This window comes from Rhinoraja longicauda, chromosome 6, assembly GCF_053455715.1.
Source record: "Rhinoraja longicauda isolate Sanriku21f chromosome 6, sRhiLon1.1, whole genome shotgun sequence".
Classification (NCBI taxonomy): domain Eukaryota; kingdom Metazoa; phylum Chordata; class Chondrichthyes; order Rajiformes; family Arhynchobatidae; genus Rhinoraja; species Rhinoraja longicauda.
The window spans coordinates 58,613,862-58,629,469 of record NC_135958.1 but is presented as its reverse complement, the minus strand read 5'-3'; the positions used below and the strand labels follow the sequence as shown (position 1 = coordinate 58,629,469).

Here is a 15,608-nt window from a genome sequence, read left to right as displayed (position 1 = left end):
TGCCCATTGGCCGACTGCTGGGGCGGACGCAGGTGATTGGGTCAGTGTGGTGTCCATCTTGCGTCCCAGCCTCCCCTCCTGTGCGTGCTGACGTCAGCGGGTGTGACGGGCTGACGTGATGAGCGGCGGGCGGCGGGTAGACGGCAGACGGTTCACGTTCGGTGTGGCCGCCGACGCCGGGTCCGGGTCGTTGGAGGTCTTTGTCCCCGAGGTGGGCTCTGCCAGTGGCATCCAGGGATGGTGGGTGGGGGCAGGATGTTACCGGCCGCTTCCCTCTCACCGGGGAACGGCGGTCCGGCCTCGGATACGTGAAGCGAGGTGAAGAGGTCAGGGCGGGAACTCACACACAACAATAGATCAGAGCTCACACCCAACATAATACATGCACATGGCGCTCGCACACACATCAGACTTCCCACATTCACACATTAGTTCACACACACACACAACACCCATTCTATCCAGAGATGCTGCCTGTCCCGCTGAGTTACTCCAGCATTTCGTGTCTACCTTCAGTTCTCACACACACCACACACAGAATAGCTGAGCTCACACCCAACATAACAAGCACATGGCGCTCATACGTTCATACATACATCCGTCCATGTCAGTTCATACGCAGAACACAGCAGAGCTCACACTTAACATAATGCATGCTCATGGTTCTCACACACATCAGTTCATACACACACAGCAGAGTTCATACTTAGCACATGCAGTTGGTGCTCATACCTGCATCAAACTTCCCTCATACATCAAGACTTAACACACTCGCACATCGGTTCCATACACAAACAGGAGTTCAAACACCAAAGTTCACACGCACAACCAGTTCATACATACATTCATTTATACACATCAGAGTTCACGCACACACCGTAATTTACTCATCAACATTTACACACACCAGAGTACACTCCCACATCAGACTTCACTCATAACATAACACACATTGATCTCACACACACGCAGCAGACTTCACTCAGCAGTTCACACTCACATCAGAGTTGGTGCTGTAGTTCCAACACACATGCACAGAACTCACACATCAGACTTCACAAACGTAACATACGTGCATGTGGCGCTCACATCAGCATTCACATTCAAACATTAGTGTTTTCACCATTTTTTCCTCATATTCCAATTCTTTGTATACTCCAAATCTGACCAGGTGTGCTTCTTCATGACCATTGCCTGTCATTTTTTACCCAAGGTGATGGATGTTCCCTCAACTGGTCTATGTTCCAGAACTTCCTTTACAAATGTTAAACTTTCTACATCTTCAGAATCAAATTTTACAAAGCATTCTCTGGGTGGTGTCAACATTTGAATGATTAATATTGCAAATTACTATACTTTAATCTTTGAGATATATAATTACACATTACTTTTGCATCTTTAGGTACTTGATCCTCAATATGGCTTATACATTTGGCCAAGCTCAGTAGTTCTGGCGCAATACGTGTGGTTTTACAAAAACACAGTAAAAGGAAAGACCATTTTGGAGGTAAAACATGAATAATCAAAAATCTGTTTTTAGTTGAAAAATAGATGCTGTCTGACCTACTGAATATTTCCAACATTCTGTTTTTATATTATGTAATTACTTTGATAATGCAGCAAATTTGCATTCATAGACCTTGGATATGTTCATTAAATGTATAATTGGTGAGGAAAAATAAGTGATCTCTGGTGAAAACCAAACTGCTTTCTTAAGAGTAAAGTGTGAACTTTTGAAGTTTCTGCTAAATTTAGCAAAATTGATTATGATTCTGTTTAAGAAATCAAAGTAAATTAAGGGCTATCAATTGCATAGAGGTGGGTATCGTGGTGAAGAAAGCAACAAGCTAACTTGCCTTCATAAGAGATGGGGCATCATTTCATAGCTGTACAAGGCAAAGATCATGTCACACTTGGAATAGTGTGCTATTCTGCTCACTACAATTTAGAAAGGATATGGCAATGCTGAAAATGGGGCTGAAGAGATTCATCAGATTGTTTTCTTGAATTTAGGGCTCTTGGTCAAATTTGACCTGTTTCATGATGTTTGACTCTGATTCTAATATTCTCCATAATTGTTTTCCACTAGATTGGAGCTGGTGCGAGTCTACCTGGTATTGTTGCAGCAAAATGTGGAGGTCGAATAATTTTATCAGATTGTGCAGAGTTTCAGAATTGTTTGGATAACTGTCGACAAAGCTGCCAGATGAATAATCTTGAAGATGTGCCTGTCATCAGTCTAACCTGGGGCCAGATATCTCCTGATCTAGTTCAAATGCCACAAATAGACATAATTCTGGGATCTGACGTGTTTTATGAACCTGAAGGTAAATCCTTAAGTTTACAAAAAAATCTATACTTCCTTTCATAGAAAAGAACATTGGGACATTTACTTTATTCTTTTTTATATAACCACCAGTATTTAACATTTGAAAAGAAAATATTGCTTAAGGTGTCAAATTGGATAATATTTATAATAGCAGAAGGGAGATAAGCTCTGCATTGACTAACTGTAATGACTTCCAAATAAAGACATTCCTTGATGCTTTAGAAGGAAAAGAATGTAATGGGTGCAAAACAAAAGAGCATTAGATGAGCTGACTGAAAGGATATGATAGTATTAAAACAGCTGAAATTGAATTAGAAATTAATGTAGTTTGCAGACCAGAATTACATTTATTCCTCTCAACCTATTTGCCTTGTTTCTAAAGCAGTACATCTCAGTGATGAAATAAGAATGAGTTGTGGATATTCACTCATAAATACACCGATGAGCCAAAACATTATGGCCACTGACAGGTGAAGTGAATAACATTGATTATCTTCTTACAATGGCACCTGTCAAGGGATGGGATATAATAGGCAGCAAGGGAACAGTCAGTTCTTGAAGTTGATGCGTTAAATGCAGGAGAAATGGGCAGGAATAAAGACCTGGGCGACTTTGACAAGGGCCAAATTGTTATGGCCAGACAACTGGGTCAGAGCATCTCTGAAACGGCAAGGCTTGTGGGGTGCTCCCGGTCAACAGTGGTGAGTACCTACCGACAGTGGTCTGAGTAGGGACAAACCACAAACCGGCAACAGGGTGTTGGGCGCCCAAGGCTTATCGATGCACGAGGACAACGAAGGCTATCCCGTCTGGTCCGAACTGACAGGTCTACTGTGGCACAAGTCACAGAAAATTTTAATGGTGGTCACGGGAGGAATGTGTGACAATACACAGTGCATCGCACTCTGCTGCATATGGGGCTGCGCAGCTGCAGAGTGCCCATGATGACCCCTGCCCACTGTCGAAAGCGCCTACATTGGGCATGCGAGCGTCAGAACTGGATCTCGGAGCAGTGGAAGGTCGCCTGGTCCGATGAGTCCCGTTTTCTTTTAGATCACGTGGATGGCCGTGTACGTATGCGCCGTTTACCCGGGGAAGTGATGGCACCAGGATGCATTGTGGGAAGACAAGCAGGTGGAGGGAATGTGTTGCTCTGGGCAATGTTCTGCTGGGAAACCCTGGGCCCAGCTATTCATGTGGACGTCAATTTGACACGTGTCATCTACCTAGACATCGTTTCAGACCAAGTACACCCCTTCATGACAATGGTACTCCCTGATGGCAGTGGTCTCTTTCAGCAGGAAGTTAGGAAGAGGGGATGTTCAACGAGATCTGGGTGTCCTAGTGCATCAGTCACTGAAAGGAAGCATGCAGGTACAGCAGGCAGTGAAGAAAGCCAATGGAATGTTGGCCTTCGTAACAAGAGTTGAGTATAGGAGCAAAGAGGTCCTTCTACAGTTGTACCGGGCCCTGGTGAGACCGCACCTGGAGTACTGTGTGCAATTTTGGTCTCCAAATTTGAGGAAGGATATTCTTGCTATTGAGGGCGTGCAGCGTAGGTTCACTAGGTTGATTCCCGGAATGGCGGGACTGTCGTATGTTGAAAGGCTGGAGCAATTAGGCTTGTATACACTGGAATTTAGAAGGATGAGGGGGGATCTTATTGAAACATATAAGATAATTAGGGGATTGGACACATTAGAGGCAGGAAACATGTTCCCAATGTTGGGGGAGTCCAGAACAAGGGGCCACAGTTTAAGAATAAAGGGTAGGCCATTTAGAACGGAGATGAGGAAGAACTTTTTCAGTCAGAGAGTGGTGAAGGTGTGGAATTCTCTGCCTCAGAAGGCAGTGGAGGCCAGTTCGTTGGATGCTTTCAAGAGAGAGCTGGATAGAGCTCTTAAGGATAGCGGAGTGAGGGGGTATGGGGAGAAGGCAGGAACGGGGTACTGATTGAGAGTGATCAGCCATGATCGCATTGAATGGCGGTGCTGGCTCGAAGGGCTGAATGGCCTACTCCTGCACCTATTGTCTATTGATAATGCACCCTGCCACATTGTTCAGGAATGGTTTGAGGAACATAATGAAGTAGTCACGGTGTTGCCCTGGCCTCCAAATTCTCCAGATCTCAATTCGATTGAGCATCTGTGGAATGTGCTGGATCGACAATTCCGATCCACGGCGGCTCCACCTCGCAACTTACAGGACTTGAAGGATCTGCTGCTTATGTTTTGGTGCTAGATACCACAGGCCACCTTCAGGGGTCTTGTAGAGTCCATGCCTCGGCGGGTCGGCGCTGTTTTGGCTGCACACGGAGGACCAACAGCATATTAGGCAGGTGGTCAGAATGTTTTGGCTCATCAGTATATTTGAATGGGTTGACATGCACAATACTGTTTTCTTGCTGCGACACCAGTAATCGTGTATGTAGTGAACATGGCTGAAATGGATGTTTACATGCTACAGTGCTATTTTTATGCTATCCTACAAGAGAAAACACATGCAATCAGTTTACATTGTGTAAATATTCTTGACTTTTAGCCAGTAAGCTGAATGATTGGTGTAGATTTCAGTAACTAAGCATTTTGCTTTTGTGTCCAATTTATAAAATCCAATAAAGTCGACCTGTTGTGATTCATTCTCTCCTGTTTAGATGAAGCCTTTAAGGCAATCAATCTCAAAATTTGTGTCTAGTCTTACTGTTAAACTTTTAGATTTCAGGTTATCATTATGAGTAAACAAACTATGTGAAGTGTATAGCTTTTAAAAAATACTCTTTGATCTTTCAATAGACTTTGAGGATATATTAATAACTATTTTCTACTTGATGCAAAAAAATCCACATGCACTTTTCTGGACTACTTATCAGGAACGAAGGTACATTTAAAAAATTTTGTTTGCAGCTGCTGAATTTATTTTTCAAACGTATGAAAATATATGACTATTTCCAATGACAAATGGTAGAGTTGAAATGAATAGTAAACCTTATTTCATATAAAATTATTACTTGTTGACTGAGATTTAAGATTTCTTCCATGACTCGGAAAAAAATTATTCTTCCATTTCTTTTGCTCAGTTAAGTCATCTGCCAGTCTACTATTCGTTCCGTAGCATAGTACAGCTAGGAAGAAAATCTTGCACTTATACTGTGCATTTCTTATACATGTAACATAGTACAATTTATGTAAAATGCCGAAGTAACTCAGGTCAGGCAAAATCTGTGGAGAACCTAGATAGGTGATGTTTTGGGTCAGTCTTAAGGGTACCGACCCAAAATGTCATCTATCCACGTTCTCCACGGTTGCTGAGTTACTCCAGCACTGTATTTTTTTTTGTTAATCCAGTATCTGTAGTTCCTTCTCTCTACATGTTAAAATGATCATTTGACTAGCTAGCTGCATTGTACAAACTATGACATTATGGACATTTGTGACCATATTGAATGCCGTAATATCTTAATTCTCAAGATGTTTTTTTACAACAGCTTCAATTCATTCAATAACATCATTGCTGTATTTTTACATTACCTCCACTAGTACCACTCTGAACCTCTCCTCCTCACCCACTTCGACCTTTCTACTTAATCCTACAAAGTTTAGAAACCTTTATCTTTTATTATAAATTATTGGATATTTACAACTCTTTGGTAGAAAATTCCAAAGATTCATAATACTTTAAATGGAGCAATTTCACCTCACAATAGTCAGCTTTAGTTTTAGATTTTCAAGCCAGGATAAATGGTTTCCAATGCTCTCTAATTGCACGGAAGGGAATCTAACCTTAGTTTAGTTTAAATGTACAGCATCGAAACAGGCCGTTCGGCCCAAGTCTGCACTGACCTACGATTACCTGTACACTAAATCTATCCTACACACTAGGAACAATTTACAGAAACCACTTGCAGAAGCCAGGAGCAACCAGAAAAAAACTATGCAGTCACAAAGAGAACGTACAAACTCCGTAGATAGCACCGGTAGTCAGATTTACATCTGTCTTTTACCTGCTAGTCTTGTTCTTGATCAATGATCTCAATTATTCATTCTGTACCTTGCAACTCTTAGTTTAATTAGGATAGCCCATTCCCAACTTCCATTCCAAGCAAGGTCTGATATTCATTATCCAATAAGCAACTACTCCTCAACCCTTAATCTAGCTACATCTTTAATCACCATATTTATTCAAACAAATGGACAAAAGATTTAATGGGGATAATATTATTAAAACACCAATCTTTAATAATTCTTTGCTTTTTGGATTTTGTTCCAGTGCCGATTGGTCTATTGAAGCATTATTATACAAGTGGAACTTGAAGTGCATTCACATCCCACTGGAAACATTTAGTGCAGATGAAGAACACCTTGCTGGATCAACTCTATCTGCAAGTCACACTGTTCACATGATGGTTATTATGCTAAAGACAAATATTGCCTCAGCGACCTAAGCTGCTCCAATACCTTCTTTGTATTAAGGAGTTTCTACCACAGACAAGTATTTTCATGGGGTCCATATCAAAGGAAAAGATCTCTTCAATATTTTTCAAATTAAAAGGATGAAAATGTAAATTTGATTTCTTGCTTTTTGTCCGTCTCAGACCAAAGCTGAACATTCAATTATTATCTTCACTTATAGATTAAACAGATAATACAACTTGTGTTCTACCTCTTCCTGTTTCGCCTTGAAGTTGCAGGAACAATAATCAAATTATATGGATTAAAATATTTAAACCTTTGCTTTTATTTCAAGTAGAGTATCTCACTTCAGATGAGTTTGCCATCATGTGCTTTAATTTCGCATTGGCTGCATTTAATTAGCAAATAAAATCTTGTCCCATTTCAATCTCAGGTATGTTGGGAACTACCAATGTCGCCCCAGAGCACTATTTGCATGCAAAGACTTGGCAGAAATGTCAGAGGATGGGGAAGTTGCAGCATAAATGGTAATGCTCTTGGTTGCTCTTATTGTTGGACTGTGGGTGACGAAATCTCATCCAAAAGACTTGTTTTTTGGATGACAAATAAAGGTAATTCGGATTCTGATGCTTTATAATTGTTCTGTCTGGGGGGAGGGAGAGCGAGAGCAGACCTATGGGACCCAGTAGACGTATCCATCTATGAAAGCAGGGGGGAAAAAAGCATGTTTAATAAAGGGGACTCTTCCACGTTTCATTTCAGTACCCTTTGTCCACCTATCGCTTTTGTAGGAAGGAACTGCAGATGCTGGTTTAAATCAAAGATAGGCACAAAATGCTGGAATAACTCAGCAGGACAGGCAGCATCTCTGGAGAGAAGGAATGGGTGAAGTTTTGGGTCGAGACCCTTCAGATCTGTCAGGCTTTGCCCCACCCCCACCTCTTCCATCCTTCCCCCACACACAGTCTGAAGGCTGCTTCTGACCCAAAACATTGACTCTTACTCGCCCCATGTACACTTCTTGAGCTAGAGTTCTTCCTGTATCTGCTATTGTTAGCAAATTGAACACAATAACTCACAACCACTGAGATCTACTTATGCAGGACTAAATTATCTACTTAGCAAAGGAAATTCGAGGGAGGCTAGTAGCATGCAATGAAGGCCAAGCAGAATATGTGATTTTGAAAATTTAAGCTAACTTCCAGGTGTGGCTTAATAAGCACACACGATGGACAAGATCAGGGATAAATGATATCACTCAAGGGTTTGGACTAATAATGTTGAATGTAAGACCTATGTCACAAAATGATGAATTTGAGTTTCATAGCAGCAAAGGTTTAATCCTTAACTGTTCTGAAAACAGGATCTTTAAAAATTGGAATCCATGCATCAACATGGATTTGTTTTGCATTTTTTGTAATAATAGAATCATTGTTGCTACCTAATTTTAAAAGCATGTCTGCACCTATCAGAGTTATTTGGCAATTCCCATGACTCAAAGTCGCTGAATTCAATATCAAGTCAAATGTACAACAATTAACACCAAGAAAAAACTTTTATTGACATTACTGAAATACAAGTACAGAATCCTGTACAGAAACAAACTGTTAATTACAATAAAGTTCAAAATTAACAGCTTTCTAAATAATATGTTCAATGTAAATGTATAAACCAATTACCAAGTAAAAAACAAGGTAGCTAAAGGTGCTTACTGCCTGCTCCATAATTTACACGCAGCCACGTCTCTGGAGGTGCAGCTGACAGGCATTTTACTGGACAGCCATATTTTCTGCACGTCAAGGCATCATTACAGGAGCAATCAGGAGAATACAGGACACAGCCAAGCACTCTGCACTGCACTGCAACACGCCACCTTACAGCTAACCCGCTTTACAGAACTGCTACACAACTGCGCCTATTGCACAAAAATACATGAGACAATAAGATTAGTATTGGACAGAAATAAAAATTAGAAAAAAGACATATGCAAGTTGAAATTTAAAAAGGTAATTACTTCAGTGTACAGAAACATTACAAAACCTGGAAATAAGTTCCACGTTTTTTTACCTTATGTACGTATCCAACCAAAATGCATCTGAAGTCGAGCATTTCACTAAATTGTAAGAAGTAATAGCAACACAGATGGCACATAACATATAATGAGCCTTCTTAGACACTAATTTTAATTCATAACTTAAAACTGACAAAACCCATTATAAACAATGTTATAATAACCTTTTAAGCTGATCACTGCTTATTTTAGGGTGGTCTCTCCATCACCTAAACAGATGGCAAGAGATGGTATTTCTTGCAAGGCATCTATCATGTAAATCTTCCAGCCACTCAGAGTATCTAGAACAAAGAGAAGTTAAAATGTAAGCAGTATATTCTATATCACAAAATATTGATAACAATCTTTATTAACTATAAGTCACACTTCAAAAGTGCCAAATATAAAGACTTATTTTTAAGCACACTGTTTTTAATGCAACTTCAAGAAAACTATTTATTAAACTGGTATTAAAAGGAGATTTCTTCAGCACCAGAGCATTTAACCTCCGAGTCTCAGGTTAGGCCTTACTGAAGGTACGTGCACTTCCAGAACAAAAAATTAGCTCTGCTAATGTTGTAAGTGAAATTCTATAAAAGTACAACACTGTGGTTCTATTTCTGAGGCGGAAAGCAATTTAATGACAATCCAACAGGAATTTTTCAGAAGCTATATTTTTGATTTAAAGAAACATGCTGGACTAGAAAAAATAATCAGAATGTAATTCTTAATGTTCCCTCAATAACAATTGGGAGTGCTGCAATATTTATCCTGAAGGTTATATGAAATATAAAGTCTAAAATTCAGAGAGGAATTTTGATATTTGCTGCATTTTCTGCAGTACATCAAGGAAAAGTTAGTTTTATTTAGTGGAGTACTATGCAAAATTTCAAAAACTTTATCTTGGAAAGCTCCTATAGTTTCATTACCTTAATCAGGCTGAATGAAAGTCTGAATTCTAACAGTGGTCCCCATTGTACTTTGTGAAAAAATATTATAAGTTGCAGTTACTTTATTTAAATCTTGCTATAATTTCAACATTAAATAAGTCGATTTTATCTACCTATAAATAATTACCAAGTAGCAATATGAATTCAAGACATAAACATTTTTTGCAATCTCACATTTGGTCAGGTGTGTGCTGCAATACTCACCACTGGCCCAGACAGGTACAGCTGCCAGCAAGTTTATCAGCACCCCTGGCATTGTGCTCAATAGGCATTCTTCCACAACCAGTATACCACTGCAGCAGTGCACATAAACTACAGGATGTAGTGCAACTCACCAAGCTTACCTCAACTGCACCAACGGCCACAAGACCTCGCAGAATAACAGCAAAAATCACTGAAACATCACCTCCAGCCACAGATCCCCCAGCCACACAAGATCCTGATTTGGAACACAAATAGCTGCTCCTTCATTATCAGTCGATCAAAATCCAAAACCCATACCTAATGTTGCTGGGGTTTCAACACAAGGACTGCAAATGGTGAAAGCAGTCTACAACCACATTCTTAGAACAACTAGGAATAGGTAACAAATGACCAACTCTGCTAAAATCACCAAAATTACAAAATATATTAAAATTTGGAATCAGGGACCAAAGATTTATTGCCACGTACATTATGGTTTTGAAACCATTTGCAGGTAAAAAATGGTAATAGATTAAAGCAAAGTTACTGTAAATAAAAGATTTTTGAACACTACAATAAATGACAAAATAAAAATAAGCTCATAAGTTAATTCAAACATCTTAAAACTAATTTAGTGAATAAAACAAGTAATTTGAAGGCTAATGCATGAAGCGACTTCATAGGTACTACAGCATCCAATGGATTTCCACTTTGCACATATTCTAAGTTCCAAAAAAATCCCTTTAAAAACAGGCTATTAAATTGACAAAATTGACAAACAGCAAAAATAAATTGCTTCCAAAAAGTTCGTGTGGGGGCGAGTAAAAGGGTGCAGTCTACAGGAAAAGAAACGATTATCCAGGGAATAACAAAAAAGATATACGAAGCTTCAGAAGATGTCACCCAATTGTTAGTTTAAACATGTTTGACAACTGGAGCAGCAATAAAAGAAATACCATCAGAAGAGTGTATGTGAAAATTGAATTACTGGAACAAGAGTCAAAAATTACTATAGCAAGCCCACAGCACTACAAAAAAAACATACATGCTGATTCTTATAAAACAAAATTACCTAGTTGGCTTTGCCATTTAATGTCATTGGGGATCTGCTGTGTGATATCAATTTATTTTCTCTGCCCGATTCCCACGATCCTTGATTCAACAATTGTCCAAAAATCTCAATGTGTAAAAACACATAAGCTTGATATTTTGACATTGGGTGGATAGAAATATCAACAAATGTAATCCCTTCTCATATCCGGATAAGAGTTATAGGTATAAGAGTTATTGGACAATAATGTAGGTATAGGGGATTTAGAGTACAGGAATCAAGGAAGGGTAATTTCATGAACCTTAAGTGATATTCCAAATTGATTTTACTTCATTGCCATCTTTTACGATTTGGTGTGCCTTAATGCCATTGCACTGAGTTTAGCATGAAAGTGCAGCTGTAGAAGTTGATGCAGCAGTTGGCCCCAAATTAAAATGTTAGTTCCACTACCAATAATGTTTACAATAATGGTTTGCATTAAAAGTATTTTAATGGAATCAAATAAAATTTCACATGGTTGGGCATCTAATTAGGTTTTCTGTCATTTCTGTCCAGGCTACAACAAAATAATGCTGCATTTTTATTTAAATTAAATTAGAAGAGGGTTGACTAGTGAAGAAAGTTAAATTCACATTCTAACAAAATCAGCTGGAGCAAAAACATTACTATTGTTTTCCCTTCAGAAGTTAACAGCTTTCCATTGCAGAATGTCATTCTTTTCCCCCATTTGAATTCCTTTCAGAATAACATTTATCATCAGCAGCAGCTTTTACCTACCATTAAACTTCAGACAGCAAGGCACTTCGCAAGAGTCAGATTGGGAGCAGAACTGGACTGCAACAGGGCTCACGAGCCCTCCAAAGGCTAAAACCCTTCTGCAGCTATTGTTACAGAAACTTATCAGGATTCGAAAAATTAAAGGTTAAGCCCACTACAAAACAATGTATTCATGCAACATTATCTTAAGCTGGTTGTGTAATGTTATTGCAGCAGTCAACAACCATTTGCAATTGAATAGGGAGGACGATTCAAAGAAATCAAATATGGGGAGAAGCCATTTGCAAGCACAACTTGGAAGAAACAATAAATGAAAATAAATCATAACAGCTAGATACAAAAATATTACTTTAGGCAATCTTAATATTTTGGGAGGTTATAGTCATCAAGTCTACATACCCCACCAGCACTTCAAGAGGATCACTCCCAACACTGCTGATGGCACACATTGTCATCTCAATTTCTACATCATGACCTCCATAAAATAAATGAAATGAAGTATATCTTGCAGATTTTTAAAATTTGCTGCTTTTCTTCAAACATGATTGTGGATGGCACAATGAATTGTCTTATGAAGTTTTTGTGGTTCAAGTATGAAATAGCCAGATTACAAGAGGATTTTGGGATCAAGACTATTTTGTGATTTCAACTGTTCTGTTCATTCAGCACTTTCACTGCTTAACACAATAACACCTCCTCTGCTAAATAGGGAAAAAACATGCATGTTAAAACTGGCCATCAGGATTGTTTACTTCATGAAAGAATAGTTTCAGGGGAAATTTCTTAGCTTTTCACTGATGCAAAGAGACAGGTTGAAAAAAAGGGCAGTTACAAGTATCACTGGAAGTTGAAGATTTCAGCTGGGCTCAGCATCTTGTAAATTCTCTGCCAGTTATCACCATTCACTGAAGAAGTGATTATTTTTGCTCCAGGTTTCTATCAAAAGTTACCAAATCATAAATAACCAAATACAGTAATACTTGGTCAGCAATATTGTTTAGTAATTTCCCATATTGAATAAGCATTCAGGGATGTAAGGAAAGTCAGCTTCTGTTAAGTGAAGAGCAGTGAAAAGGCTAACATAAACAAACCAATGAAGGTTTCAACAGTATAGTATATTGCTAATGCAAAAACAAAAACCCTTTTCCAATAATTGATTTCTCCTGTACCTGACAATTAAATTAACTTGCATCAAGAATGATTTCCATTTATCAACAATACAATAATTTAATTTATTAACAATACAAATCAACCTGATTTGTTCGATGATAATTCTACATTCTTCCCATATTACTCAGTAATTAGCCTATTTATATATGCAAAATATTCTCAATTAAATAGCATCGCTTAAATCTATATACTCACTTTGGTGCCATTTACCACTTCACGGTGATTCAATTCCATCTTTCTGTGGAGATGCTGAATTAATTGGTGTCTTGGATCTGGATTTAGACTTTGACCCTTGAGACATCCGAGATATACTTCTAGATCGTGACCTGGACTTTGACCTGGACCTCGATCTTGACTTTGATTTTGACTTGGACCTCGATCTTTCAATGGATCTCGACTTGGAACGGGATCTAGATCGGGAAAACGAACGAGATCGGGACCTGCTGTAACGAGATCTTGACCTACTTCGGCTTCTGCTTCTGGATCTGGTACACGATCGACGGCGTCTTCTGGGACTGGAGACAAATGATAATTTGAGTGACAAAACAGGGCAGAAGCAAGAGAAAATTAAGTACGAAACATTGACGAACAGAAAATTAACAGAAACTATTCATCTCCCATCTCTTACAAATATAGCTCCAAGGTCCTTTCATGAATGCACATGTTCGGATAATCTGTCGACATATGAAGCACATGAAGTGCAGGTAGAAAATCCAATCACGGTGTAAATATTAATGACAAACATTTACTTATTTTTATCCTACATTTCACACATGCACTTGTCAATTGCTTTTGTTGCCGAATAATGTATGCTTTCTCCACACAGTGGCAGTTCATGATGTACATGATCAACAAAATAAATGATTTTTACTTCCCCTGGGTGACTAGGACAGGGAAACTGTAGAGTAAATTATTACAACCATGGCGGTTTCCTTGTTCGAATACAATCTAATAATGACCTGATGCTTTGTGGGTTTCTTGAATACAAAACATAAAAATATATATTTTAAATCACCCACTTAGATCTTCGAGATCATTGGGATGGTAGGAAGCATACTATCCCTCCATCAGGAATTACACAAAATGGAGTACATCAACACAAACTCGATGAAGAAAAAGTGTATGTACCCATTCCTTGCTCAAGAGTTACAGGCCAGTAAAATGGAAAAGGATTAAATAAAAACATCCTCTGAAATAAATATTAATTTTATCCCCCCAAAAACAAAAATTAAACACCTGACATGTTGAACAACAAATTAAAGGATTAAAACTCGGTCTGAAAATTATTTGAATATTTCTCTATTGAAGTCAACTTTACCTCCAGTCCCAAAGCTTCATCTTCCCACCAAATAGCCAACTTTATCTTCCCACGAAATAGTTAATTACGAGAATAATACTACTTTTAATCAAAGAACACGAGCTCAGTGTAAAAGTCACACCATGAATAACATTGCAGACGGAGGGAGCACACGCTTATCACGATAAATGAAACAAAATATCCAATTTCAATATCTAAAGAGGCGCTTGTGATAAGAATGCCTCCCCCACATTGACGTCTATGAGACGGCGCAATAAAGATGAAAAACATTTAAGTAGAAAAGTCCCGGAGATCGCTCAAAAACACAACACTTTTTGTCTAGGCTGGAAGTTAATATCACACCAATGCCTCTTCAGGCTTGCCATGGATCTATTGAATATACATCTCAATGTTTGGGTCGGGACCCTTCATCAGAAAGAATAAAGTTTCAGATCCAAAACTTTCCATCAATGTTCTGTCTAGAAACCAAATACAACCTCATGCTCGGGAATCCTAATAGAAAGTCAAACCCAGAAAAAGGCCAATCGGCCCAAGTCCTGGCGACATCCTTTTATAAACATCCTTTGTAAACACAAATTTCCTCTAGCAGGGTGACCAGAACTGAAGACAAATACTCCGTGTGGCCTCACGAACATATTGTACAACTGTAATAACACCCCAAATTCTACACTCAAGAATGATGTAGGTCAGTGTGACAAAATCTTTCACCACCCTACGATCCACTTCCAGGAAACCATGTACCTGTGCTCAAGAGATCCCTTCCACTTCCCCCCAATCCCTCCACCCAACTCCCCTTCCCAAGTGTAACCCACCTGCGGCTTCTCCGGCCGTAGGCGCCGGCGTGCCGCCGGGACGACCCTCCCCGGCGGTGCGACTCGGCGGGGCGACCGTAGCGGGCCATCTGGACGCGGAGCTCCCTGCCGTCGAGCACGGCGCCGTCCATGGCGTCGATGGCATCCTCGGCGTCTCTCTTGTCGTGGAAGCGGACGAAGGCGAAGCCGCGGCTCTCACGGGTGAAGCGATCGCGGGGGATGTAGACGTCGCCCACCTTGCCATACTTCTCGAACACCCGCTTCAGCGTCTCGGGCGACGTGCGGTACGTCAGGTTATCCACCTTCAGCGAGGTCATCCCCTCGATGTCCGGCGGCATCCTCCCGTAACTCATGTTCGCGTTATTTAATAATAACACACACACACCAGCGATGGCTGCAGCAAACCGCCACCCAGCCCGAACACAATCCCAAGATGGCGCCGCCTCAACCCGGAAACACACCCCGACTCTGACCCTATCAGCCCCAAAAAACGAATAAAAAATCACTTTAATCAATTTTATGAATCCTCTCCTTCATTATATTTACTGTTGCACATCAC

At 39.6% G+C, this 15,608-nt stretch overlaps 2 protein-coding genes across 8 annotated transcripts; one reads left to right on the top strand and one right to left on the bottom strand.

Annotated features, from left to right (window-relative positions):
* The first annotated feature begins 113 nt into the window (after positions 1 to 113).
* Positions 114 to 6,876, top strand: mettl23 (methyltransferase 23, arginine). Its single transcript, XM_078401829.1, has 5 exons — positions 114 to 211; positions 1,403 to 1,507; positions 2,090 to 2,327; positions 5,122 to 5,206; positions 6,596 to 6,876. Exons 1-5 carry the CDS (start codon positions 119 to 121, stop codon positions 6,768 to 6,770), a joined length of 696 nt encoding a protein of 231 aa, XP_078257955.1. The 5' UTR covers positions 114 to 118; the 3' UTR covers positions 6,771 to 6,876.
* Positions 6,877 to 8,301: 1,425 nt separating this feature from the next.
* On the bottom strand, positions 8,302 to 15,478 carry LOC144594490 (serine/arginine-rich splicing factor 2-like). Of its 7 annotated transcripts, XM_078401053.1 has the most exons (5): positions 15,050 to 15,478; positions 13,115 to 13,434; positions 11,750 to 11,853; positions 8,974 to 9,090; positions 8,302 to 8,653 (listed from the first exon to the last, which is right to left on the bottom strand). In XM_078401053.1, the coding sequence occupies exons 1-2, from the start codon at positions 15,400 to 15,402 to the stop codon at positions 13,134 to 13,136; spliced, it is 654 nt and encodes a 217-aa protein (XP_078257179.1). In that variant the 5' UTR covers positions 15,403 to 15,478; the 3' UTR covers positions 8,302 to 8,653; positions 8,974 to 9,090; positions 11,750 to 11,853; positions 13,115 to 13,133. The 7 variants fall into 7 exon arrangements, with proteins under 7 accessions (XP_078257179.1, XP_078257174.1, XP_078257175.1 ...); XM_078401048.1 differs by having other exon boundaries at positions 8,974 to 10,177; positions 11,750 to 13,434; XM_078401049.1 differs by having other exon boundaries at positions 11,750 to 13,434.
* Positions 15,479 to 15,608: the final 130 nt, after the last annotated feature.

Excerpts from the sequence above, each read along its gene's own strand:
- LOC144594490 (XM_078401046.1), bottom strand. The coding sequence starts at position 15,402 with ATGAGTTACGGGAGGATGCCGCCGGACATCGAGGGGATGACCTCGCTG. Across the intron at positions 13,435-15,049 it reads TACGGCCGGAGAAGCCGCAG|TCCCAGAAGACGCCGTCGAT; the intron begins GTGGGTTACACT and ends ATTTGTCTCCAG.
- mettl23 (XM_078401829.1), top strand. The coding sequence starts at position 119 with ATGAGCGGCGGGCGGCGGGTAGACGGCAGACGGTTCACGTTCGGTGTG. Across the intron at positions 212-1,402 it reads TGGAGGTCTTTGTCCCCGAG|GTACTTGATCCTCAATATGG; the intron begins GTGGGCTCTGCC and ends TTGCATCTTTAG. Across the intron at positions 2,328-5,121 it reads CGTGTTTTATGAACCTGAAG|ACTTTGAGGATATATTAATA; the intron begins GTAAATCCTTAA and ends ATCTTTCAATAG.